General features: G+C 48.7%; 2 protein-coding genes across 9 annotated transcripts in view; one reads left to right on the top strand and one right to left on the bottom strand.

Moving 5' to 3' along the window:
• The first annotated feature begins 3,569 nt into the window (after positions 1–3,569).
• On the top strand, positions 3,570–10,227 carry HNRNPAB (heterogeneous nuclear ribonucleoprotein A/B). Of its 2 annotated transcripts, XM_053565989.1 has the most exons (8): positions 3,570–3,706; positions 3,791–4,022; positions 4,771–4,939; positions 5,657–5,815; positions 6,010–6,141; positions 8,405–8,516; positions 9,193–9,333; positions 9,614–10,227. In XM_053565989.1, the coding sequence occupies exons 2-8, from the start codon at positions 3,814–3,816 to the stop codon at positions 9,682–9,684; spliced, it is 993 nt and encodes a 330-aa protein (XP_053421964.1). In that variant the 5' UTR covers positions 3,570–3,706; positions 3,791–3,813; the 3' UTR covers positions 9,685–10,227. The 2 variants fall into 2 exon arrangements, with proteins under 2 accessions (XP_053421964.1, XP_053421965.1); XM_053565990.1 differs by lacking the exon at positions 9,193–9,333.
• PHYKPL (5-phosphohydroxy-L-lysine phospho-lyase) overlaps positions 6,962–24,274 on the bottom strand; it is a 32,402-nt gene continuing 15,089 nt past the window's right edge. For 2 of the 7 annotated variants that reach the window (XM_053565982.1, XM_053565985.1), the window contains exons 9-13: positions 15,080–15,234; positions 14,348–14,437; positions 12,200–12,330; positions 10,992–11,070; positions 6,968–7,728 (exon numbers count right to left, since the gene is read on the bottom strand). In XM_053565982.1, the coding sequence (XP_053421957.1) occupies positions 11,021–11,070; positions 12,200–12,330; positions 14,348–14,437; positions 15,080–15,234 (426 nt within the window). In that variant the 3' untranslated portion in view covers positions 6,968–7,728; positions 10,992–11,020. Of the gene's footprint in view, positions 7,729–10,991; positions 11,071–12,199; positions 12,331–14,347; positions 14,438–15,079; positions 15,235–24,274 lie in introns of all 7 variants that reach the window. The other 5 variants (XM_053565987.1, XM_053565983.1, XM_053565986.1 and 2 more) reach the window with 5 other exon arrangements.

Consider the following 24,274-nt stretch of genomic DNA (forward strand, 5'->3'; position numbering starts at 1 on the left):
TCTACAAAAAAAAAAAAAAAAAAAAAAAGAATGAGACCCCTGTCTCTACTAAAATAGAAAAATTAGCCAGACATTGTGGTGGGCACTAACTACTTGGGAGGCTGAGGCAGGAGTATCACTTAGGCCCAGCAGTTTGAGGTTGCTGTGAACTAGGCTAACACCAAGGCACTCCAGCCTGGGCATTGAAAGTGGCAGTGAGATGTGGTGAGGTGTCTCGTGTTGGGGAGGGCCAGGCTAGGCTAGGCTGCAGTTAAGAGAAAAAAAAAAAGTCTCTGTACTGGGCACAATATAGGTTCATTTCTAGCTCATATCAAGTCTGACATGGGTAGAATAGCTCTTCTCCATTAGGTAGCTCTGCCATGCAGAGCACCTGGTCTCCAGGGAAAAAGAGGACTGGAGGCGGCCCCCAGTCTGTCAGCCCAGGCTGTGATTCTTCCACTCACAGACTACACAGCAAGGGAGGCTGGCAAGGGCAGGCCCGGATTACTGAGAGCCCTAACTGTCTCATGTGAAGTCAGGGCTAGGTCTTCATCCTCGGACCACTGGAAGTTAGCCAGAGCTTTTACACAAAGGTAGTGACAAGATCTGACTTGCATTTTAGAAAGATTCCTCTGGCTAGAGTAAGAAGCAAGGGAGCTAAAGCTGGTGTGGTAGAGTGTGGGAAGGGAGCCACAGCAGAGGCAGTGATATCTTTTTTTTTTTTTGAGAGAGTTTCATTTTATCGCCCTCAGTAGAGTGCTGTGGTGTCACAGCTCACAGCAAACTCCAACTCCTGGGCTTAGGCGATTCTCTTGCCTCAGCCTCCTGAGTAGCTGGGACTATAGGTGCCTGCCACAATGCCGGGCTATTTTTTTGTTGTTGTTGAACCCACCACCCTCGGTATATGGGGCTGGCGCCCTACCCACTAAGCCATGGGCGCTGTCCATGAGGCACAATATATATATATTTTTTGCAGTTTTTGGCTAGGGCTGGGTTCAAATCCACCACCTCTGGCATATGGGGCCGGTGCCCCACTCCTTTGAGCCACAGGCACCACCGAGGCACAGTATCTTAACTTGCAAAACTTCCACCTCGCAGGCTCAGCCAGAAAAAAAAGAGAGAACATGAGAAAAATTCATGTAATTAAAAAACTATCAAAATACATTGTGTGGGACTTTACCTAACAAATGCAATCAGTATAACCTGGTTCTCTGTACTCTCATGAACCGTCAACAACAACAACAAAAAATGTATTGTGTGTATGTCCTCTTCTAGACTGGAGACAATACAATACACATTTTATGGATATATTGCTAGATAGCCTGAATCCCCAAAGCCAGGGTACTGTACTCTATGAGCCTCTTAAAGGGTTTTCAGTAGTTACTGAGCTCCTTGCTGACTTGAGAACCTTCCTGTCACAGAAGATGCTCTCTATTCAGAGACCCATTTATAAGATTCTGTGTCAAAGGAACTTCTTACTGTTTCCAAACAGTAAGAAACACCTGTGGCAGAAACACCTTATATTATATGCATTCTGTTCCAGGGCTTACCCCTACATATCTGAAGTTCTTTTTTTTTTTTTGTAGAGACAGAGTCTCACTGTACTGCCCTCGGGGAGAGTGCTGTGGCGTCACACAGCTCACAGCAACCTCTAACTCTTGGGCTTACGCGATTCTCTTGCCTCAGCCTCCCGAGCAGCTGGGACTACAGGCGCCCGCCACAACGCCTGGCTATTTTTTGGTTGCAGTTTGGCCGGGGCTGGGTCCGAACCCGCCACCCTCAGCATATGGGGCCGGCGCCCTACTCACTGAGCCACAGGCGCCGCCCATATCTGAAGTTCTTTATAAAGTATTTTCTAAGCTGTTGCTTGCTTTGAGCCTCACAATAATTTAATCCCATAGGAGATATAATTTAGACCAAGAAACTCAGATGCTCAGAGATACCTTATTCAACAATAGCCAGGAGCCCTGAAAACAATCCCCAATGTGGAGGTGAAAAGTGCTGCCTCTGTGGCCACAACTTTAGCCAGGCCTTATCAGTGTTCTTCGGTATAAAATGTAGGTAACTACACAAAAGATATTCTGAAGCTCCAATAAGGCAGTGTGGGTGAATGCATATTGCAAACTGTGAACTAGTGACCAAATATTATTCTTCAACTTTGTGTATCATTGAAGGTGCTTCTGAATTGTGCAAAAGAAAACCATGTGGACAATTAAGTGAATTTAGGTCTTCAGTAATATCTTGGAGCAGCACTTAACACTGTTTGATTTTGAACTTAATTTCCTGAATGATCTTCATTGCTTGAGGAGCTGTGCCCATCACCTCCGGCCAGCCACAGCCTGAGAAATGCAGTGTAGTGTGGCTAAATCTTCACATTTTTCTAGAAAAGCCTGAAGACAGTATTTTTGAAATGTGAAACTCATATTTTTCATCGGCAGGGCAACTCCGCTGGCCAGATGTAGTTGCTTGAGTCTGTCATGTAGTCTCGGGTTTCAGTTTTGTCACTTAAAACTGGTGGTGGTACTATCTTCTAAGCCAGGGGTTGTTAGGCTATAAGAAGAGAAAACAGAAGGCCAGCTTGCCACACGGGGCCTGGGTAGGAAGCCAGCCAGGAATGTCAGTTACTACATTCTGGGATATTTGATAGTGCCCAGGCTTCAGAGGTTGTAATCCTTGTCCGTTTGGGGCTGCCACCGTATGATTAAAAGGAATCACGGAGACTATCCAAGTCTTTCAAGTTCGGTGGTCAAGGATACAATATATAAAGGGGGTTTGTATTTTTGTGAATTAGTTAAAAGAACTAGCCACCCTTCCTGCCACACTCTCCAAAAATCTCATGATTACACAAGTAGTATATTTTGGTTAAAAATAAGGTTCAACAAAAATAATTCAAAGGAACATTAGCATTAACATTCAAGGTGGTGCCAGGCAACTTAAGATTGGTGAACACTGTTGGTGCCAGAACCCAAGAGGTCCTCCACTCCGGGCCTCCGGAGGCAACGAAAAGGGCAGGTGCGCGAGTCTTCTGAGGACAAGGTTAAAGAGGAGGGAGGATTCCATTTCGATCACTCCGACTCCCGCCGAGGGCCTTGGAGGGGACCTGGAAACCCGGGTTCTGCCACTTCCAGCCAGGCGACCTCGGGCTGCGAGACTTTCCTCAGGCTGAGTTTCCTCTTGTGGGAAATGGAGACGCAAAGGCTGCCAGGGGTGGGATGGGGTGTGCAAGAAGGCGAGAGGCTACTGCCTCAGTGAGTGGAGGGGTCAGACTCGCCCACCGGCCGCTCAGGGACACACCGCCAAACCACCTGGCTTCGGGAACCCTCCGCAGGGCCCTGACTCGCGCGGGTTCTAAAATGAGGACAAAGCCCGCCCGGATCTAGAGCGCGGGCGCCATCACGACCAATAGGATGCCGACGCAAGGCTGAGCGACGGGCTGGCGCAGCCAATGAACATGCGCTTTGTTGCGAGGTGTCTCCCGGCCCCCGGCATTATAAAGAGCGCCACGAGTCGGCATTGTCAGGCGGCGGCACCGCGCGGGCCGGACCTAGGCTTTGGGTCAGTGGGTTCTGTTCGGAAGCTACCGGGGAGGCGGGAGCGCTGTGGGAGCGGCTCCGTCGGCGGACGGAGGCGAGGCCCCAGCAGCGCGAGCCTGAGCGCAGCGGAGCCCGCGAGGCGCCTTCCCCGGCGGGTGGGGACGAGCGGGCCCCGCGTCGTCATCGGCGGCGAGGTGAGCGAGCGAGGTGAGCGGGCGGCGGGCGGGAGCTCCGGCGAGAGCCTCGCTGTCCTGACGCGCTGTCGCCGCTCGTTACAGGAGTCGCCGCGTCTCGGCCTACCATGTCGGAAGCGAGTGAGGAACAGCCCATGGAGACGACGGGCGCCACCGAGAACGGACATGAGGCAGCCCCGGAAAGCGAGTCGCCGGCTGGGGCTGGCACCGGGGCCGCAGCGGGGGCTGGAGGCGGGACCGCAGCGCCCCCGAGCGGGAATCAGAACGGCGCCGAGGGTGACCAGATCAACGCCAGCAAGAACGAGGAGGACGCGGGGTAGGTGGGGCCGCGGGAGGACAGGGGTGAAGCCTTTGTTCGGGGCCGCCTTTTGTTGGCGCCACGCGGCGGGGGGAGGGGCGGCGGCCCGGCCGGGGCCTGCGGGCGGCCCGCGAACTGGTCCCCGCCGCGCCCGTGCGCCTGCTCGGGCGCCGCCGCTCGCTGGAGTTTGCTGGAGTTTGTTGGGTCGACTTTGGCGCCGCCCCGGGGCCGCTCGCGCGCTGCTGGGACCCGGGCAGGCGCAGGGGCGGGCAGCCCGGAAGAGGAGCGGGTCAGACCCGGGGCCCAGCGAGTCTGGGGCTGCGCCGGGTTCCGTGGGCGGAGTTGGCGCGCGCCCTGCTCGGGCCTCCCGCCGCTCGTCGAGGGCGGAGTCAGGGTCTGAACCGGCGGCGGTCTTGGCTCCAGGAAGCCTTGAGTTTCTTGCAGTGAGTTCTCGGGAGGCGGGGAAACGCCGGCCTTTTGATATGAGGTTGTGGCCCGCAATGAATTCCCAGTTGTGAGCAGGGAGCCCATAACCCAGGCTAGGTTGTCCTCCCTTTTCCTCTCCCAGCATGGGGCTGCAGTGTTGTCAAGCTTGCTTTCTTAGCGTCCAGGTTGAGTTGAGTTTGGAAGGTAGTGGAGACTTAACATTCTTCAGAGATGCAGACTCTAAGGGTGGTTGTAGACCTTGTCTACAAAGGTGGTGGCTTCCTGAAGTCGCAGCTTTCTCAAAGGACTTGTTGCCGTGTGTCTCTTCCTACCATTTCAGGAAAATGTTTGTCGGTGGCCTGAGTTGGGATACCAGTAAAAAAGATTTAAAAGACTATTTTACTAAATTTGGAGAGGTCGTTGACTGTACAATAAAAATGGATCCCAACACTGGACGGTCAAGAGGGTTTGGGTTTATCCTCTTCAAAGATGCAGCCAGTGTGGAGAAGGTAAGCTGGATACTGTACTAAGCTGTCTCAGTGGATAGTATTGGAATTTCAACATAACATATGATTGGTTTGGGTGCTTTGTGTGTGGTTGAGCGCTTTGGGAAAAGCAGACTGGTTAGGAACGAAAGTTCCTGGTGTTGAGGGGATAAAAACATGAAGTTGTGAATGAAAGTATCTACCTGGGGTGGTTCAGGAAAGTCATGGTTGGCATCTGTTACTTTTTTGATGTGCCAGTTCCAGGAGCTGTATTAAGTGTTAATGTAAAGATTAGAAAAGAATTCCAAGATTGCTGTGGGATAGGCATTTAGCCCCATTTTATAGGAAAACAAAAAACCTAAGGCCCAGAGAAGCTTAAGTAGAAGAGATCACATAGTTAGAAGGATGGAGTAAGAGCTCCATCCCTGGCGGTGTCTCCAGCCTGCGTCCTGAATCAGTGCACCTTTGCTTCTGGAGGTGAATGGGCCTTAAGCTGGGACTGCTTTGGCAGAGAAGGGCACACTGCATGGGCGAAGGTTGAGGGGCAAGGATTGATGTATACATTGTTGAGGAGAAGCAGCTGCACTTGTGAGGCTTCAAGAAAATTGGGCTGTGAGATCAACCCAATAGTAGAAATTTGGGGGGATGAAATGCATTTGTGTTTCTGTGCTGGTGTCTTGGCTCACAGAGAAGGGTCTTGTCAGTCATGTTGCCGAATTAGAACGCCTTCTGTTGGAACAGGTCCTAGACCAGAAGGAGCACAGGCTGGATGGCCGTGTCATTGATCCTAAAAAGGCAATGGCTATGAAGAAGGACCCGGTAAAGAAAATCTTTGTAGGGGGTCTGAATCCTGAAGCTACTGAGGAAAAGATCAGGGAGTACTTCGGAGACTTTGGGGAGGTAAGTGTGTAGCTCTACAAGTGACTTGCCAGCTGCCCCAGCGGCTGGCTTCCTGGTTGTTGGTAGCTTTGGCCAGCAGGAGCTTTCTTTTTCAGTCTGTGGCCTTCAGTAGGTTTTTTCTCCTGTGAATTTTCTGCATGCTCTGGGCTTGGGAGTGGGGTAGTGGTCCTCAGGTTTGCCTATACTTTTTGCAGATTGAAGCCATTGAGCTTCCAATGGATCCAAAGTTGAACAAGAGACGAGGTTTTGTCTTTATCACCTTTAAAGAAGAAGAACCTGTGAAGAAGGTTCTGGAAAAAAAGTTCCATACTATCAGTGGAAGCAAGGTAAGGTTTGTGTGCTTGGTCTTCTGCTGCAGAGCTGGGCCCTGCTGATGTGGGTTAGGGATGCCTGTGAGAGCTCTCCAGGTTAGCCAGACCTTACTGTTTCTCTGCAGCATATGCTGTCCTGTAAACAGTTCCCGTCCTTTGTAGTGCTCCCAGAGTGGGAGATTGCCAGGAAATATACAGGATGTGAGGGGGAGATAGGAGAGGAAAGATGGCTTCTGTGGCTAGAGCATGCTGGGTGGCCTCCTTGCTTCCTGATTTAAAGCTAGAGATGACAGTGTTCTAGATTTTAGAGTCCAGGGTGTATTACACCTACACTTAAGGTCTCAGAAGATTCTAGAACTTTGCAGCTCACCGATTTTCCTCTGGTTTTTCTTGCTCCAGGGTTTTTCTGCCTCTTTATACTACGTTTTTGTTCACTTCCATTCCCTTGGGCACTGCTTAATCAATCTTAGTCTCAGGTCCAGATTCTTCCCAGAGAGCTTCCAGGGTCCTAGCAAGCATAAATCCCTGGCCATTTCTGCTTTCTGATTAGTGGAGTCATGTACAGTGAGAAGTATAGTTCTTTCCTGGACTCTGGTCAGGGAGAAGGTAGTTAAGGCTTTAAGTTGGCAGTTGGAGTTGAGGGTGTGGCCTGCTGTGGCAGGGTGTGGCAGACACTGCTTCTTAGCTAGAGTTGGCAGCCAGATAAGGTGGGATAGGTAGGGTGGGACTCCTAGAAGTCTCCATCCAGGTTGAGAATTTGGAAAGATTGGATTAGGATTAGACTCTTAAGTTTTTTTTTTTTTTGAGATAGTCTTAAGCTGTCACCTTTGGTAGAGTGCTGTGACATCACAGCTCACAGCAACCTCAAACTCTTGGGCTTAAGTGATTCTCTTGCCTTAAGCCTCCAAAGTAGCTGGGACTACAGGCCCCCTGCCCGCCACAACCCTGGGCTATTTTTTTGTTGTAGTTGTCATTATTGCTTAGCTGGCCTGGGTTGGGTTTAAACTAGCCAGCCTGGGTGTATGTGGCCGGTGCTGTAACCACTGTGCTACAGGCGCCAAGCCCAGACCCTTAAGTTTAATGGGTTAAGTTTAATGAGTGAGGAATTAGTTGTTACTGTAATAGACAGTGATACAAAGAAGCCTTTTTATGTGAAGTAATAAGAAATAGGAAGAGCCTGGAAGGTGGGGGTGTGGGGGTTGGGTAAATGCAATTTAGTTGGTTGTATTTGGTTTTTAATTCAGTGGTATAGAAAACATCAAACTTCATTACTTGGTAAGGATAATGTGCCAGTTAAGCTTGTATGGGGACACAATGTAAAATGTACTTTATTCAATGGGTGTATGTATCGGGGGACTTCCCTTTAAAAATACAGTGTTCTGATTTATTTAAATAGGTGCCCTGACGTCCCCAATCCCACTCTACCCTAGCGGGTGGTGTTTTGGGCAAAAAAGAACGGACTTTTTGGGACCTGAGGAGATACAGCCATTTGGCCTATCCCAATAACAGACTAGTGGTTAGAGGAGGGCATGGATCAGCTCACATGTCCTAAGCCTCAGCTTTATCTGCAAGATGGAAGTCACCTTCTTAACAGATGAGTTTCTGTAAGAAAAAGAAAAATGTTGTAATAATTACCTTCTTATCCAAGGCTCCTCATTTGGGCAGTCTTATCTGACTCTGGCCCAGTAAGACCAACGTGGTGCCAGCTCTGCAGCCTGTCTTCCCTTCAGTTGAAGTTGGCCCAGTTTCCTCTCTCTCATAGACATAGAGTTGCCTTGGGGCTGAGATCATCCATATCCAGTGCATTCCTGGAAAGGTTCTCATCAGAAGGGCCCTTGATTTCATTTTGTTTTATTTTGAGACAGTCTCCCTATGCTGCCCTCAGTAGTGTGCTGTGGTGTCACAGCTCACAGCAACCTTAAAATCTTGGGCTTATGCAATTCTCTTGCCTCAACCTCCCAAGTAGCTGGAACTACAGGTGCCCGCCACAACACCTGGCTATTTTTTGTTGTTGTAGTTGTCGTCGTTTGGCAGGCCTGGGCTGGATATGAACCTGCCAGCTCTTGTGCATGTGGCTGGCGCCCGAGCTGCTGAGTTCAGGTGCCCAGCTGGGCCCTTGGTTTTGGTTGTGGTTCCAAGAACTTTTAGCTCAGATGTGGTCTCTCACTTCAGCATGTTTTTGAGCAAATGGACCTTATCTAGTGCCTGACTGTTGCAGTGCATGTCTTTGTCTTGAGTTTACCCCACTGGCCTGACCTGCTGTCCTCTTGGCTTTTAGTGTGAAATCAAGGTGGCCCAGCCCAAAGAGGTCTATCAGCAGCAGCAGTATGGTTCTGGGGGGCGTGGAAACCGCAACCGGGGGAACCGAGGCAGCGGCGGTGGTGGTGGAGGTGAGTGGAGCCTGAATAAAGATGGGTCCCATTTCCCTGCCTCCATGGAGCCTTTCTATGCCTGTCTTGGGGCTCCCTCTGGTGCTATGTAGCAGTGGGGTGGGAAGGCAGGAATGGGCATGGTTCTCCTGGGCTAAGGCTGTGTGCTTGAGGCTGTGCTGCTGCTGCCGCCCCTCAGAATGGAAGAACACTGTCTTTCAGTGGCTTGAGGGCCCAGGGCAAGAGGGAGCATTTGCATTGCACTCTAGGCACTGGATATGATAGGGTGTTTTGGCTCTATGGGTGTTGTCTGAGTCTGGCACACCCATGGGCAGTAGGCAGAACCATAGGGCAGAGCTGTGCCAGGCGCTTACCTTCTTCCATTCCAGGCCCCTCTGACTCCAAAGCCTGAACTGCATCTTTTTGAAGGCCAAGCTGCCAGGGAGGGTGGGGTTCACCAGAGGGTGATTTAAGTGAGTGAGCTGCCTTGTTTGCCCCAGTGAAGTTAGCCTCTGATCATCTGCTTGGGTCTCAGATGCAGGGCCGGGCCCAGAGCCCTCTACATCAGAACAGCAGTCCCTGGCTTCTGCCTGAGCTGCCATAGTAACCCCGCCACCCAAAGGGCAGGATTTCCTCCATCCTAGCTCCTGCGTGTGCTAAATGGTCCGTGGGCCCCTGTGCCCTGCTCCCCCCACAGGTCAGAGTCAGAGTTGGAATCAGGGCTACGGCAACTACTGGAACCAGGGCTACGGCTACCAGCAGGGCTACGGGCCCGGCTATGGCGGCTACGACTACTCGCCCTATGGCTATTACGGCTACGGCCCCGGCTACGACTACAGTAAGTAGGAGAGAGGGAGGTCCCATCTGCTCATCCACCCAGGGGAGGCAGGACAGAGAAGAGAGTATAGGAGCTACTGGCAGCAGGGTCTTTGGAGTCAGACAGGCCTGGCTCAGCCACTGGAGCTACCTGATTTTGAGCTCTAGCTTATAGGCCTTAGTAAGGTGGGGAAGGTAATCCCTGCCAGACCAGGGCAGTGAGGATCCTGTGAGATGCATGTCAAGCGCCTGGCACAGGGTGGATTGTCAGTATTAGCTCCTACCATTGTTCTTGTCCCTAGGTCAGGGCAGTACAAACTACGGCAAGAGCCAGCGACGTGGTGGCCATCAGAATAATTACAAGCCATACTGAGGCAGCGGCAGAAGTGAGCGACTGACTGACCGCACAGGCTTTGTTTGGATATGGAGTGAACACAAACAATTATGTACCAAATTTAACTTGGCAAACTTTCTATGGCCTGTCCCATGTGCATCTTATTTAAAATTTCCCCCCGGAAATCACTCTCCTGTTTACTATTTCCAGAGCTCTAGTTGTTTTAGGCAGCGTGTGGTGTCTCAGAGGCCAGAGCGGCATTATGGGCTGATTTTATAACCAGGTTACCCAGAACCAAATTGGAGGGTCTGCTTCCCGCTGCCGCTCTGCAGCCTGGACCTATGGACCCTGGTTGTAAAGAGTAAACTGTATCTTAGGAAACCAGTGTCACCTTTTTTTCACCTTTTAATTTTATATTATTTGTGTCATACATTTCCTGTAATGGAAGTGTTAATTTTACTGTACTTTTTGGTACCTTTTGGGAATCTAATGTATTGTAAGGTATTTTACACGTGTCCTGATTTTGCCACGACCTGGATATTGAAGCTATCCAAGCTTTTGAAATAAAAATTAAAAAACCCCCAAGGTTGGGTGAGTGTGGGATCTACTGTGTGAGACCTCTTGCCCAGTGGGGAGTGCTGGGTGTCCTGGGGCTGGGGCCTTTCCCACAGCAGGCTTTTTCAGCTGCAGGCCCAGTTGTGGGGGTGCAGCTTTGATAGAAGGACCTGGCCACTGATCTTTTTGAGCTACTACTTACTGCTCTGAGTCTATATCCTTTATGATCTTTTTACAGCATCGTGTCAGGCATAAACACATTCTACATCCTTGCTTAGCCTCCTTCAATGACTGCCCTGCCCAGGACATGGGTCCCTTTAAAGAAAGGGAATAGCTCCTAAAAGGCAGCTGTTGAGGGGTGAAGGCATTATGGTGGGGGCTGTAATTCCCCAGTATGCATGCCTTCCTTGTTGCAGTGTGTCTCTGCAAAAAATGAGATTTATTTATTTGATCTCTTCCAATAAGGACAATGTGAACTCTACTAGAGCAAATGTCAGGGGCCAGCTGAATAGGGACATGACAGTACTTGTCTTGGCTGGCACATACCAGACTGCTCTGGCAGTCTGGTGGCTCAAGTAGAGCCTCTCAAATTTTGTTTATTCCCACCCTTAGGAGTTAGGGAGGAAATAGCTGCTTCTGTTACAACATGCAAGCTGAGTATTCTGAGGGGGTGGGTGAGTGGATCGCTGTCAATCAGGGAAGAAGTCTTTTGAGGTGGAGTTTGCTGAGGGTGCTGATGGTAAAAGAACTAGCTCTGTGTTCCTCAACAGCAGGAAGCGTGGCCCACTCACCTGGGGACACCTGACTGAGCAGGGGTGGCTCAGGGCTGGAGCCTCAGCGTTTCACAACTTTTCACCTTCTTTTCCATATCTGGAAAAGACCACAAAGAACTACTCACCTTTCTCTGCTGCCTCTAGTCCCACCCTGCCCCTTATCTGCAGATAACTTCCTGAGAGCTCCACACACTGGCTGGCCTTTGGTCCCCACTACCCCCTGAGGTGTCTGGCAGGGATTGAGTCAACTCCCAACTCCACAGCCCTAGGCTTAAGTCCACCCATGGGCAGCAGTGAAGTACCTATAAGTGGGAGGGAAATCTGGTCCCTGCCACAATATGAATTTGCCTTTTTGGAGTTGGACTGAATTCTATTTATTTATTTTGTTGCAGTTTGGCCAGGGCCGGGTTCGAACCCACCACTCTCAGTATATGGGGCTGGCACCCTACTCACTGAACCACAGGAGCCACCCAGTCTCACTGAATTTTTTTTTTTTTTTTTTTTTGTAGAGACAGTGTCTCACTTTATGGCCCTCCGTAGAGTGCCATGGCCTCACACAGCTCATAGCAACCTCCAACTCCTGGGCTTAAGTGATTCTCTTGCCTCAGCCTCCCGAGTAGCTGGGACTACAGGCGCCCGCCACAACGCCCGGCTATTTTTTGGTTGCAGTTTGGCCGGGGCCGGGTTTGAACCCACCACCCTCGGTATATGGGGCTGGCGCCTTACCGACTGAGCCACAGGTGCCGCCCCTCACTGAACACTATGTCAGCACATGGCCATATCAAGTTTGATGATTAAAGATTCCCTTAAAAGTAGATTTAGGGAGACCCTGGGCTGACCACGGTCATCTCAGGTGACTGATAAGAACATGGAGAGGAATTTTATCTTGTATTCTGTCTGTCCTTGCTGCTGGCAATTTTATTTCAGCCACTTAGCAGCCATAGCCTCATGTAAAGTTATCCTAGGGTGGCTATGTGCACAGCCATGGGGGTCTCCATTGCCCTTGTCCTGGGTCCCACGCTGTCTGCTCCCTGCTCCCTGCCCAGGCAACCTAGGTAGTAGATGAGCAATACATAATGTCCAGGCCAGGCAGGGCCCACTCCCAATTCCCCTGTACTGTTGGGGATGCCCTCACCAGCTGCTGGGCTCTCAGTTCCCCATGTTCTTCCTTATGTACTGGGAGGTTATGGAGACATGGGAAATTGCTCCTCAGGTTCCCAGCTTACCAGTCAGAATGGCATCCAGCTTGGCCACCACATGTTGTGCATTGTCCAGGCTGAAGCACATGGGGGGCTTAAACTTCAGGACGTTCCTCCCAGGGCCATCTGTGCTCAGCAAAATGTAGTTCTCCTTCAGCCTATGAGGACAAGACACCCCTTCACATGGCCCTCAGGGCCTTACCTCAGCCTGGCCTTTGACCTTGGGGCTCCAGCCACACTGCACTCGCTCATCACAGCCTACTTCTGCCAGGATGCTGCACTGGCCATCCCTGTTGAAGTCTTGCTCATCCTGCAGCCCAGTACCAGTGGCTCTGCCTGGGTTGCACTGTATCTGCCCCCCAGATCATGTGTCCCTGGAGCCCCCTCAGCCAAGCCAAGAATGGCCACAGGGGCACACTAGACTGCATTTCCCATTTTTACATGTGGTTGATGCGAAGTCTATTTCTTTCTTTTTTTTTGTCTGTAGAGGCAGAGTCTCACTTTAACGCCCTCGTGGCGTCATACGCCTCACAGCAACCTCCAGCTCTTGGGCTTATGCTATTCTCTTGCCTCAGCCTCCCGAGCAGCTGGGATTACAGGTGCCCGCCACAACGCCCAGCTATTTTTTGTTGCAGTTTGGCTGGGGCTGGGTTTGAACCTACCACCCTCGGTATATGGGGCCGGCGCCCTACTCACTGAGCCACAGGTGCCGCCTGATCTGAAGTCTATTTCTTTTTACATGGAAAATGTTCCACATTTCAAACAGGATGATGAACACCATGTAGTCCCCATTGGCTTCAATAACTTACAACACCCCTGCTCCCAGGTTATTTTGCAATCCCAGACAGCTGCGTCACAGCTTACAGCAACCTCCAACTCTTGGGCTTAAGCGATTCTCTTGCCTCAGCCTCCCAGTAGCTGGGACTACAGGCACCTGCCACAATACCTGGTTATTTTTTGGTTGCAGTTGTCATTGTTTAGCAGGCCTGGGCCTGGTTTGAACCTGCCACTCCTGGTGTATTGGGCCGGCACCCTGCCGCTATGGCCTGGCCCGCCCCACATTTACATCTTTAACATAGTAACTTACTTTGGCCACTGAGGAGCCTGCTGTGACTGTGTATACATTCTCTTTGACTCCTGCTCCTGTTAATTTGCTTATCAGGGCTAGGGGCTAGGGCAGTGGTTCTCAACCTTCCTAATGCCATGGCCCTTTAATACAGTTCCTATGGGTCGGGACCCACAGGTTGAGAACTGCTGGGCTGGGGGATTGTCCTTAGTCTGTCTCTGGCTCTTGTCCAACACTGACCAGGGCCGTGCCAGAAAGAAGTTTGTGGAGTCTGCTCTGGGGCTATATCCAGCTCTGCCATATAACATGGAGACTGCAGGTGTTAATACTTGCCCTGAGTTCCATTTCTTCACTGAACTGCAGTAATAAGTCCTGAGTGCTATGAGGTGAGCGATGAGGTTTAGCCCAGGGTCCGTCTCCTTCCATGCCACCCTACCATCTAGAATCCCTTAAGTTCCTGCAAGTGGTGGGAAAGCTGGTACACCTGTCATTGACCAGCAGAGAGAAGGCCACTGAGGATGGGCCAACCTCAGGTCTACATCAGTGCCATTGATGTGAATTATAAAAACAAGAAAATGCATGTTTCACAATTTGAATAAGGATAAAATGTCAAACACCAGAAGTTTTCCTGGTGGGGGAGGGAACAGGCATAGGAAGTGTAGGTAAAGAGATTAGAAGGATCTCTAATATGCTAATTCATCTAGATCAGGAGGAGTGCCACCTCTCAGCTCTAGAAATGGGAATCCTGAGTGGCGCAGCCACAGCTCCCAGCTGTGATTCTTTCACCTTAGCCTATGAAAGGTGGTGTTAGGGCTGCCTGGGTGTGAGTGCCTGCTAAGCTTAGGCCTTCTCAGCAGAGGAGTCCCCTCTGGGCTGGGCACAGCCACACCTCATTTGAAGCCTTTGTGGCCAGGTACTAGATACAGAACTGCCACATCCACTGATGAACTGCCCCTCATCAGGCCCAGAGTGCATGACAAGAGGGTGGACAGATGGGAGGTAGGAGAGAGGTTCCTTCTTATTCCTCAGGGTCCAGGCTTTCAAAGAGGCACCTATAGTGACTCCTAATCTAGAAAGCAACTTGTTTCAAGAAAGAAAAAAAAAAATACCTGGATACCAAGAAGTCAGCTTCTTCAGTTGCTGGTGTTCTTGTGGCCTCATCTTTGATCAGATCCACGCCAATGAAGAGCCCAACACCCCTGGAGGGAAAGGTGATGCTATCTCAAAAGGCCAAGCCTGAGGGACCGTGGTCCTCACTCTCACCCTCTGCTGAGCCTTGGCCAAACCATCCATTGGAAAGCCTACTAGGGCTCTGACTTGTGTCTCCTGAGGAAACTGAGTGCAGGAAAAACTCAGGGTAGTGAAAACAGTTTGAGAAAGGAGCTGGAATATAGAGAGGTCCTTGGTATAGAGTATACTATAGACCAGGCATCCTCAAACTTTTTAAACTTTTTAAACTTGGGGGGCCAATTCACTGTCTGTCCCTCAGACTGTTGGAGGGCCGGACTATAGTTTAAAAAAAAAAAAAAACTATGAACAAATTCCTATGCACACTGCACATATGTTATTTTGAAGTAAAAAAACAAAACGGGAACAAATCACACTGCCTCATGTGGCCCGCGGCTGCAGTTTGAAGGCCTCTGCTATAGACAGAGGAAGGGAGTTGGGAGTCAGAGCTCAGGTTGTATTCTGGCTTTTCCCCTCCCTAAGTGCAAAAGCACCTCAGTATTTCAGTTCCCCTTGAATATAAAAGTTACCAACTGATGTCCCAGGTTGTTAGAGGTGAGGGAAGAAAATGACACATGGCAGGTAGGTGGTGACAACTGCCCCCAGAGCCTCACCTGATGTCCCCGATGATGGGATGTTTGGCTTTTTGCTGTCTGAGGAGCTCCATCAGGAAGCTACCCACACAGGTGGCATGAGCTTGGAGTTGCTCCTTCTCTAAGACATCCAGGACAGCCAGCCCCACAGCACAGGACACTGGGCTTCCCCCAAACTGAGCCAGGGACAAAGGACATGTCAGACACCCAGCAGACTAAGCCAAGTCCCAGGAAGGAGGAGGGCGGAACTGCCACACATAGTCTAAGGGCAGTGATGAGCATAGGGCTCATCAGTGGCAGTAAGTGGGGTTTTCCTAGGGCCCCTCAGCTTTCAAGGTGCTAATGGGACTGTAACACATGTCTCCGGGGTGCAGTTGGGGTACCAAGAAGATGCAGAATCTGAGAAGAGGGTGTACTGTGCATTCCTGCAGAACTAGCCTTTGCCAAGAGAGAGGCTTTAGGGCCCCATCTTGCTGTCGAGCTTAGACCCATAGTAATGAACGAGTTATCCCTTAAAGGAGGGTCAGAGGCATGCCAGAGCCCTCTGGGGAAGCCACTCTGATATGAGTTCACAGTTTGGCTGGCTGAGCCCTGGGCAGATATAGGATATAGACACAAGCAGGCTGGGAGCCACATCTGGCTTCTGGACTCATTCAGCTTATAGGTCATTATTATTATTATTTTTTTTTGTTGTTGTTGCAGTTTGGCCGGGGCTGGGTTTGAACCCGCCACCCTTGGTATATGGGGCCAGTGCCCTGCTCACTGAGCCACAGGCGCCACCCTATAGGTCATTATTTTAGTTTTAAAATGTCCACCTTATTCTATATAAATAACACTTAGCCACAAATCATTTGCATCTGAGGAAGAGATGGCCCATGAGATTGATCAATAAAACATTAAGAAATTTTATACATTTTTAGGCATCCCTAGACAAGTATATCACAATCCAGAAATACGGGTATCACTACTACGTATCACATAAGATAAAAAGGAACTATCAGGAGACTTCAAAAATAGTAAATTTACCTGTCCCTTAGCCTATGTGGTATTATTAAAAGTTATAAATTAGATGCTACCAATTTAAAATGATAGACTTCAGGCTCAGTGCCTGTAGCTCAGCAGCTAGGGCGCTAGCCACGTACACCAGAGCTGGTGGGTGTACACCAGATTCTGCCTGGGCCTGCCAAACAATGACAGCTACATCCGAAAAATAGCTGGGTGTTGTGGCGGGCACCTATAGTCCCAGCTACTTGGGAGGCTGAGGTAAGAGAAGCTTAAGCCCAAGAGTTTGAGGTTGCTGTGAGCTGTGATGCCACACCACTCTACACAGGATGACAGCTTGAGACTGTCTCAAAAAAAACCCAAAAAAACCAGAGATATATTTCTGACCTACCAAACTGTGCCTGCCTGGCTACCTGGGCCCAGCAAGGGTGGTTCCCTTCAGGTATCCTCTCCCAGACCCTGCAAGCATCTGTCCTATAAATTAGATTTTTTGTTTCTAAACTATATTTAAAAAAAAATTAGCCAGGCATGGGGGCTCACACCTAGTACTCTGGGAGGCTGAGGAAGGTTGAGCTCAGGAGTTTGAGACCAAACTGAGCAACAGTGAGACCTTGTCACTACTAAAAATAGGAAAATTAGCCAGGTGCCTGTAGTCCTAGCTACTGGGGAGGCTGAGGCAAGAGGAATGCTTAAATCCAAGTGTTTGAGGTTGCTGTGAGCAAGGATACTATGGCACTCTACTCAGGACACCGAATGAGAAACTGCCTCAGGAAAAAAAAAATCAACTTTAGCAAGGTTTAATTTACATATAATAAACTATGTTATTCATCTCCGTAATGTCTAAGCCAAAAAAGAAGAAAAAACCCAAGGCCGAGGCAGGTGGATAGCTTGAGCTCACGAGTTGGAGACCAGCCTGAGCAAAAAGTGAGACCCTGTCTCTACTAAAAATTGAAAAACTGAGGCAGGATTGCTTGAGCCCAAGAGTTGGTTGCTATGAGCTATGACACCACTGACAGCTTGAGACTGTCTCAAAAAAAAAAAAAAAAAAAAAAAACAACAAAATTGTCTATGTGTAAAGCATGAAGTTAATTACTATGTGACAAATGTATATATACCTGTGGAACCTCCCTCTCAATGAAAACTACAAAATGTAGTTCCTTGTGCACCCAGTTGACTACTGGCTCCATGCAACCACTGACCTTTGTGTCACTATGAGATGTCTACAGGGGCTTTGAAAGGCTCAGATGTATATGCCTGGGAATCTAGAAGGCCTTTGCTATGCAGAAGCATATGCTCATGCCCAGTGCTGTACATGTGTTCAGGAAAGACCTGAAAAGCCCTGAGCTCTCACTACTGGCTATCTTGAAGCTCTGGGGTAAAAGGAATCAAAGGTTAAGGTAAAATTATAAACTCTAGGGCGAGGGATTTATTGGTTCAAAGTAATTTTTTTTTTTTTTTTTTTTGAGACAGAGTCTCAAGCTGTCGCCCTGGGTAAAGTATTGTGGGATCACATCTCACAGCAACCTCAAACTCTTCAGCTTAAGTGATTCTCTTGCCTCAGCCTCCCAAGTAGCTGGGACCACAGGTGCTCGCCACAACACCTAGCTATTTTTTGGTTGTAGTTGTCATTGTTCTTTGGCGGGCCCGGGCTGGATTTGAACCCACCACTTCTGGTGTATGTGGCTGGCGCCCTAGCTGCTTGAGCTACAGGTACTGAGCCTGGTTCAACGTAATTAAGGAGTTTACTATCCAGGGCGGTGCCAGTGGCTCAGTGGGTAGGGCGCTGGCCACATACACTGAGGCTGGTGGTTTCAAACCTGGACTGGGCTAGCTAAAACAACAATGGCAACAACAACAAAAATAGCAGGGCGTTGTGGCGGGCCTCGGTAGTCCCAGCTACTTTGGAGGCTGAGGCAAGAGAATTGCTCAAGCCCAAGAGTTTGAGGTTGCTGTGAGGTGTGATGCCATGGCACTCAACCCAGGGAGACAGCTTGAGACTCTTTTCAAAAAAAAAAAGGGGGGGGGGGGCTTGCTGTCCAATCATTAGATGACCACTAAGCTAACCAAGTAGATGAGATCAGTGATGTTCACCCTGTGTGCTGTGAGAGGATCTTAGGAGTGCTGCCAAAATTTTGAAGACCACTAATTATTATTTTTCTTGAGACAGTTCTCATGATGTCACCCTTGGTAGAGTGCTGTAGCATCACAGCTCACAAGAACCTCAAACTATTGGGCTTAAGTGATTCTCTTGCCTCAGACTCCCAAGTAGCTGGGACTACAGGTGCTTGCCACAACTCTCAGGTGTTTTTTTTTTTTTTTTTTCAGTTTTTGGCCAGGGCCGGGTTTGAATCCACCACCTCCAGTATATGGGGCTGGGGCCCTACTCCTTGAGCCACAGGTGCCACCCTCAACTCCTGGGCCTTTTAAGCAAGTCTCTTGCCTCAGCCTCCCAAGTAGATGGGACTATGGGCGTACACCACAATGCCCGGCTACTTTTTGGTTGTAGTTGTCATTGTTGTTTGGCAGGACCGGGCTGGATTTGAACCCACCAGCTCTGGTGTATGTGGCTGGTGCCTTAGCCACTTGAGCCACAGGCGCCGAGTCTGCCAAGGTGTTATTTTTGTTGTTGTTGTTCAGCAGGCCTGGGCCAGGTTGGAACCTGCAACCTCTGGTATATGTGGCCAGCGCCCTAACCACTGAGCTACAGGCACTGAGCCTAATTAAATTATTTTTGAAAGAAGTTTAAAGCACAGTGAGTATATTCTTTTCTTTTTTTTTTTTTTTACCTCTTTTTTTGGATCAGCATAATTTAAGTGTGCTGTGGAAGTTAAACTATAGGTTCAAGTGTGCCATGAGATAAAAAAAGGTTGAAAAACACTGGGCTAGTTTGTGTGGTGGCTCGCACCTGTAATCCTAGGTGGGAGCCTCTGGGAGGCTGAGGCAGGTGGATTGCATGAGCCCAGGAGTTGGAGACCAGCTTGATCAACAGTGAGACCCTGTCTCTCTAAAAAAAAAAAAAAAAAAGAAATAGCCAGGTACTGTGGCGGACGCTTTTCGTCCTAGCTATTCAGGAGGGTGAGGCAAGAAGGTCACTTGAGCCCAGGAGTTTGGGGTTGCTGAGAGCTATGATGTCATAGCACTCTACTAAGGGGCAACGAAATGAGACTCTGTGTCCAAAAAATAAAAATTAAAAATATTTCTATTCTATTAAAAAGAAAAACACTGGACTATGTTGGGTGTGGTGATGCATGCCTGTAATCCTAGCACTGTGGGAGGCTGAGGTGGATGGATCTTTTGAGCTCAGAAGTTTAAGACTAGCGTGAACAAGAGTGAGACCCCCATCTCTTAAAAATAAAAAATAGCAAGGCATGGTGGCTCACACCTGTAATCCTAGCACTCTGGGAGGAGGAGGCTGGTGGATTGCTTGAGCTCAGGAGTTCAAGACCAGCCTGAGCAAGAGTGAGACCCCATCTCTACTAAGAACAGAAAAACTCGGCTTGGTGTCTGTAGTTCAGTGTGTAGGGCACCAGCCAGATACACCGAAAATGGCGGGTTTGAACCCTGCCCGGGCTTGGTAAACAACAATGACAACTGCAAACAAACAACAACAACAACAAAAATAGCTGGGTCTTGTGGTGGGTGCCTGTAGTCCCAGCTATTGGAGAGGCTGAGGCAAGAGAATTGCTTAAGCCCAAAAGTTTGAGGTTGCTGTGAGCTACAAGGCCATGGCATTGTACCCAGGGTGACATAGTGAGACTCTATCTTTTTTTTTTTTTTGTAGAGATAGAGTTTCACTTTATGGCCCTCGGTAGAGTGCCATGGCATCACACAGCTCACAGCAACCTCCAACTCCTGGGCTCAAGCGACTCTCCTGCCTTAGCCTCCCGAGTAGCTGGGACTACAGGCGCCCGCCACAACGCCCGGCTATTTTTTTGTTGCAGTTCGGCTGGGGCCGGGATTGAACCCGCCACCCTGGGTATATGGGGCCGGTGCCTCACCGACTGAGCCACAGGCACTGCCCCGTGAGACTCTATCTTAAAAAACAAAACAAAACAAAAAAAACCCCCACTAGCCAGGCATTATGGTGGGTGACTGTAGTCTCAGCTACTCAGGAGGCTGAGGCAAGAAGATCACTTGAACCCAGGAGTTTGAGGTTGCTGTGAGCTGTGATGCTATGGCATTCAACCCCAGGGCAACAGAGTGACACTGTCTCAAAAAGAAGAAAAAAAAAAAAACAGGTGGACTAGAGTGATCACATATAAACACCGACTTTACAGAATTATAGAATTAATTTGAAATGGCACTAAACAACAAATCGTGGACAGGGAGGAGAATATGATTTCCAAAGTTGCCACATTTTATATTTATATATATATCAAGCTGTTGACCTGGTTAGAGTGCCATGGCATCATAGCTCATAGCAACCTCCAACTCTTGGGCTCAAGTGATCCTCTTGCCTCAGTTTTTCTATTTTTAGGAAAGATGGGGTCTTGCTTTTTGCTCAGGCTGGTCTTGAACTAGTGAGCTCAAGCTATCCACCCACCTCCGTCTCCCAGAGTGCTAGGATTACAGGTGTGAGCCACCATGCCTGGCCTATTTATTTATATTTTTGTTGAGACAGAGTCTTACTTCGTCACCCTCGGTAGAGTGTTGTGGTATCATAGCTCACAGCAAACTCAAACTCTTGGGCTCAGGCAGTTCTCTTGCCTCAGCCTCTCGAGTAGCTGAGACTACAGGTACCTGCCACAATGCCTGGCTATTTTTCTGTTTGTCTGTTTAGCAGGCCTGGGCAGGGATTGAACTCACCAGCCCTGGAGCATATGGCTGGCACCCTAACCACTAAGCTATGGGTGCCCAGCCATACACATTATATTATTTAAACTTTCTAGGTTTTTTAAAATTTATTTTAAATTTTTTTTTTTTTTAATTATTTTTTATTTTTATTTTTTTTGTGGTTTTTGGCCGAGGCTGGCTTTGAACCCACCACCTCCAGCATATGGGACTGGCGTCCTATCCCTTTGAGCCACAGGCGCCACCCTATTTTAAAATTTTTTTTATGAGACAGAGTCTCACTATGTTGCCCTCAGTAGAGTGCTGTGTTGTCTCAGCTCACAGCAACCTCAGACTATTGGGCTCAAGTGATTTTCTTGCCTTAGCCTCCCAAGGCGCAGGGACTACAGGTGCCTGCCACAACGCCTGGCTATTTTTTTTGTTGTTGCAGTTGTTGTTTTAGCAGGCTTGTGCAGGGTTTGAACCCGCCTGCCTTGGTGTATGTGGCTGGCATCCTAACCACTGAACTACGGGCACCAAGCCTAAACTTTCTAGTTTTTTTTGTGTTTTGTAGACAGAGTCTCACTTTATGGCCCTTGGTAGAGTGCCGTGGCCTCACACAGCTCACAGCAACCTCCAACTCCTGGGCTTAAGCGATTCTCTTGCCTCAGCCTCCTGAGTAGCTGAGACTACAGGCGCCCGCCACAACGCCCGGCTATTTTTTGGTTGCAGTTTGGCCGGGGCCGGGTTTGAACCCGCCACCCTTGGTATATGGGGCCGGCGCCTTATCGACTGAGCCACAGGCGCCGCCCTAAACTTTCTAGTTTTTAACAGGAAATTATAAAACATACAAAGAAAGAAGTATGGCTCACATACAGGAGAAAAAAAGCAATTAATGCAGTCTGTCCCAGAGGAAGCCTAGAAGTGGACCTTGGACAAAGACTTTAAATCAGATGTTATAAACATATTAATAGAACTAAAGGGCTGGGTGTGTTGGCCCACGCCTATAATCCTGGTACCCTAGGAGGCTGAGGCTGTTAGATTGTATTTAATACCACAGCCTGAGCAAGAGTGAGATGCTGTCTCTACTAAAAACAGAAAAACTAGGTGGTGGTGGCAGATACCAGTAGTGTCAGCTCTTTGGGAGGCTGAGGCAAGAGGATTATTGGAGCCAGGAAGTTGAACTTGCTGTGAGCTAGGCTGAGGATATTGCACTCTAGCCTGGGGCAACAGAGTGAGACTGTCTCAAAAAAAGAACAAATAAAAAGAACTAAAGGAAACTGTTTTATCTAAAGAATTAAAAGCAAATTACAAAAAATGATGTCTCACAAAATAGAAACTAATGATAGAAATTATTAAAATGAACCAAATCGGGAAATCTGGAATTGAAAAAAGTGCAATAACTGAAAGGAGAAATTCACTAGAGAGGGTCAACAGCAGATTTGAGCTGGCAGATGAATCAGCAAATTTGAAGGTATATCAATTGAGTTGAACACCAGAAAGAAAAGAGAATAAGCTGATGCAGTGGCACGTACTTATAGTCTCAGACATTTGGGAGACTGGGTGGAAGGATCCCTTGAACCCAAGAGTTTAAGGCTGTACCGTGCTATGATTAAGCCTATACTCCAGGTGCTCACGACTGTAATCCTAGCACTCTGGGAGGCTGAGGCTGGGGCATTGCTTGAGCTCAGGAGTTCAAGACCAGCCTGAACAAGAATGAGACCCCCATCTCTACTAAAAATGGTGAGACTAGCTGGGTGTTGTGGCAGGTGCCTATAGTCCCAGCTACTTGGTAGCCTGAGGCAAGAGGATCACTCTACATAGGAGTTTGAAGTTGGTAAGAGCTATGATGATAGCGTGACAGTCAACCCTGAGTAAGACCCTGTCTCAAAAAAAAAAAAAAAAAAAAAAAAGCCTATACTCCAGCCTGGGCAACACAGCAAAATTCTGTCTTTAAAAAGAAAAAAAAGACAGCGCTTGTAGCTCAGTGGGTAGGGCGCCAGCCACATACACTGAGGCTGGCAGGTTCAAACCCAGCCCGGGCCAGCTAAACAACAACTGCAACAAAAAAAAAACGCCGGGCATTGTGTTGGGCACCTGTAGTCCCAGCTACTTGAGAGGCTGAGACAAGAGAATTGCTTGAGCTCAAGAGGTTGCTGTGAGCTCTGATGCCACTGCACTCTAACGAGGGCTACACAGTGAGACTCTGTCTCAAAAAATAAAGTTTTAGAGACTGGGTACACTAACATACCAACATAGGTACTCCATAGGCAAATGGAGTCCTTAAAGAAGACAGAGGCAGAAAAAAAATATAATGAAAACTTTGGCTCAGTGTCCGTTGCCTAGTGGTTACGGCACCAGCCACATAAACTGAGGGTGGTGGGTTAGAACCCGGCCTGGGTCAGCTAAACAACAATGACAACAACAACAGTGAGGCGTTTAAAAAAAAAAAAAAAGCAAGAAAATTTTAAGTGTCCTATATAACTTGTAATGGATTGAATGTTTGTGTGCCTTCAAAACTGATATGTTGTGGGAGGCTGAGGCAAGAGAATCGCTTAAGCCCAGTAGTTGGAGGTTGCTGTGAGTTTGTGAGCTGTGTGATGCCATGGCACCTAGGGCCATAAAGTGAAACTCTGTCTCTACAAAAAAAAAAGAAAAAAAAAAAAAAATGATATGTTGAAAGCCTAATCTCTAAAGTGATGGTGTTAAGAGGAAGGGCCTTAGGCTGGGTGCAGTGGCTAAGGCCTATAATCCTAGCACTCTATAGAGTGTATAATATTAGAAAATCCATAAAAAGAATTAACCATTTTTTTTTTGAGACAGAGTCTCACTTTGTTGCCCTTTACAGTAGAGTGCTGTAGTATCAAAGCTCACAGCAACCTCAAACACTTGGGCGTAAGCAATTCTCTTGCCTCAGCCTCCCAAGTAGCTGGGATTTACAGGCGCCTGTCAAAATTCCTGGCTATTTTTAGAGACGATATCTGCCTCAGCCTCCCAAAGTGCTAGGATTACAGGCGTGAACCACTGTGCCCGGCCTAGAATTAACCATATTAACAAATTAGAAGAGGAACAGATATTAGTAGATTCATGAAGAACAGGATAAAATTCAACTTCAATTAATACTAAAATAATTTAGTACATTAAGAACAGAGGGACATTTTCTTTTTTTCTTTTTTTTGTAGAGACAGAGTCTCACTTTATGGCCCTCCGTAGAGTGCTGTGGCCTCACACAGCTCACAGCAACCTCCAACTCCTGGGCTTACGCGATTCTCTTGCCTCAGCCTCCCAAGTAGTTGGGATTACAGGCACCCGCCACAACACCCAGCTATTTTTTGGTTGCAGTTTGGCCGGGGCCAGGTTTGAACCCGCCACCCTTGGTATATGGGGCCGGCGCCTTACCGAATGAGCCACAGGTGCCGCCCTAGAAGGACATTTTCTTAACCT

The sequence above is a fragment of the Nycticebus coucang genome, chromosome 17, assembly GCF_027406575.1.
Source record: "Nycticebus coucang isolate mNycCou1 chromosome 17, mNycCou1.pri, whole genome shotgun sequence".
NCBI lineage: Eukaryota > Metazoa > Chordata > Mammalia > Primates > Lorisidae > Nycticebus > Nycticebus coucang.